The sequence below is a fragment of the Penaeus japonicus genome, unplaced genomic scaffold (genome assembly GCF_977035675.1).
Source record: "Penaeus japonicus unplaced genomic scaffold, GWHDUDI00000001_assembly GWHDUDI00000002, whole genome shotgun sequence".
NCBI lineage: Eukaryota > Metazoa > Arthropoda > Malacostraca > Decapoda > Penaeidae > Penaeus > Penaeus japonicus.
Genome location: NW_028234404.1, coordinates 23646346 through 23648845, shown reverse-complemented (window position 1 = coordinate 23648845; position 2500 = coordinate 23646346). Strand labels below are relative to the sequence as shown.

At 44.8% G+C, this 2500-nt stretch overlaps 1 protein-coding gene across 1 annotated transcript in view; it reads right to left on the bottom strand.

The window, feature by feature from the left end:
* LOC122256822 (uncharacterized) overlaps window positions 1–2500 on the bottom strand; it is a 455978-nt gene that overhangs the window by 891 nt on the left and 452587 nt on the right. The window contains exon 5 of the mRNA XM_043021775.2: window positions 1–2500. This exon is cut by the window's left edge and continues 891 nt beyond it; it is cut by the window's right edge and continues 1089 nt beyond it. Coding sequence (XP_042877709.1) covers window positions 2388–2500 — 113 coding nt within the window. The 3' untranslated portion in view covers window positions 1–2387.

Below are 2500 nucleotides of genomic sequence, written 5' to 3'. Positions count from 1 at the left end.
GAAAGTGGGAGAGGGAGAGGGGGATAGAAAAAGAAAACTGTATTTATATTTACATAAATAAAGAAACTAATATAAACAAAGTGATAAGGCAGAAGGTGAGAGACAGAAAGAGAGAGAGAGAGAGAGAGGGGGGGGGGGGCGCATGTCCACAAGCCCAGCGGGACCACTGAAGCAACATTATACCAGCTGCAAGCTCGACTAACCCTATCAAGCACCGGATCCAGGAAACATCAGCTTCAGTAAGCCTGGGGGGAGGGAGGGGGGAGGGAGGGGGAAGGGAGATGATGTCGGTAATCATAGGAGAAAAGTAGAGAAAGAGACAAAACAAATGGAATGGAAATTATAATATCACGAAATTACAATAATTTCATTGTGGAATGTACGGTCGCATTATTTGCCTCCCGAAAGAATATCATATATGTATAAAAAAGGCTTCTAGACAACAAAAGATGGAAGCCGCTACAAAGACTTCTTTTGGCTGCTGAACAATAACAAGAAAAAGTCTTCAAATAAATCTTACATATAGAGTGAATGCCCCAGAAGCTTGTATAAAAAAAAGGCTATACAACAGTAAACAATATTTTGGAGGTTGAGATAATACATAGCATTGATGAATGAACACGCTTCAGATTGTAATCATTGTACAGGAAATACTAGCCAAGGCTTTGAGACGGAGATCACTCTTGCAAGGAGAGAGAACTTCGAGGCTTCACGGAGCGCCGAGGTTTTCGCTCTGCTAGACTGAAGTGCATGACTGATGGAACTCTAGACGAAATCATACAGCATCGTCGCTGCATTCTAATCAACACGGGTTTCACACGTACTTGATTATCCCTGGATGATTTACAAAAAAAAAAAGAAAAAAAAAGAAATTTAGGGCAGTGCGAGACCAGAATATCCTACGGCATGTACATATTGTCCACAATGTACAATGTACATAATATCCACCTGTTATTCCTGGGTGATTTCAACACAAACCACTGAACACTAAAAATTCATTTTTTTCTGTTACAACAGTTTAAAAAGCTTTTTTTTTGGATTATCTTAAAACATTCTTATATGCTGTACAAATAGATTGACCGGTGTTGTAAGGTACAAAATATTTTTTTATTCATCTTCATCTTCATAATATTAAATCTAACATTGGAAACGCTGACTATAAAGACCTCTTCACAACACACGTTCCTTACAATAAACACGAATTCAGATCTTTTCAGCTTTCACAGTTTCAGGATTTGACACCTTGACGGAAGGTAAAGAATGGCAGGCGGAGTCTAACAGAGGTTAGAGAGAGAGAGAGAGAGAGAGAGAGAAAGGAAGAGAGATAGAGAGAGAGAGAAAGGAAGAGAGATAGAGAGAGAAAGGAAGAGAGATAGAGATAGAGAGAGAGAGAGAGAGAGAGAGAGAGAGAGAGAGAGAGAACCAAGAGAAGGGCTGGATGTGAATGCGGGGAAGGAATCTTCCTCTGAAAATCCCGCCCAACTCCTTCGGAATGCATCGCGTTGACTAGTTCCTATTGAGCCTGCAGAGTCCCATGTGGCCGCCCGTCCAAGAGACGTTCAGAACGCCCACACATCTGGCTCCTCCAACCCACGTGTCCTAAGGCGTGGGTCCGTCTTACCAAGGTTTGGAATGAGAAACAGATAAGGGAAAGACAGACAGAGAGAGAGAGAGCAAAGATTGTGGCCACCTCACCTCAAGAGTCAGGCGGACATGTTCACAACCAAGATAACTACATATGAGAAAAACAGAAACTGAGGTTGTCATGTTCCTTCTGTGGAGGCGTGAGAGAGTCGTGGCAACTCGCCCAGCCGCTCAACGATCAAAACCTAGGATCTGTGGCAAAAACGCGCACACACGCACATTTATAATAATAACACCTAGAGGTACATTCCTCTCGACACTTGAACAAAAAAATCACAGTTACAAGAAAAGAATTGTTCTTGGCGAAGTAGTTTAGCTTATTTAATGTTTTCTATGTACACACTTTACATTATATACATAAAGTACGATCTAAAATAATGATGCCCATCTTTACATGTATCATGAACTGTCGTCCGAATTTTGAGTGTGCGTCGTGTCTTTAAAAAGCCGGCCTCCTTCCGCCCTTCCACAAATCTCAAAGCACAAACTTCGGCCACTCTTTCCAACACAGCACTCGCATCGCGGGTTATTCTTACCATTGCACAAAGCTAAGAGATCTTCACTTCGAGTTTTCGTCGATATGTTAAGTAGCACAGCGTCACCACGCAAGGACTTCCCGCCGGCCGCCGTGGGTGAGGTCGCCACGCATCCTAGCCATTTCCTTCAGGAGGAGACAACTACCGAGCAGTCTATCCTGCTGCGTCGCCGGCCGGAACGACTGCAGGCGCCGGCGGCCGAGGGGCTCACACGTACTCGGAGGGCACCGGCGGCAACGGCTGGTCCTGCTTGCTCTGCCCCACGTAGACGCCTCTCCGCTGCGGCCCCTGCACCTGGCGGCTCGGCAGGGGCGGCAGCG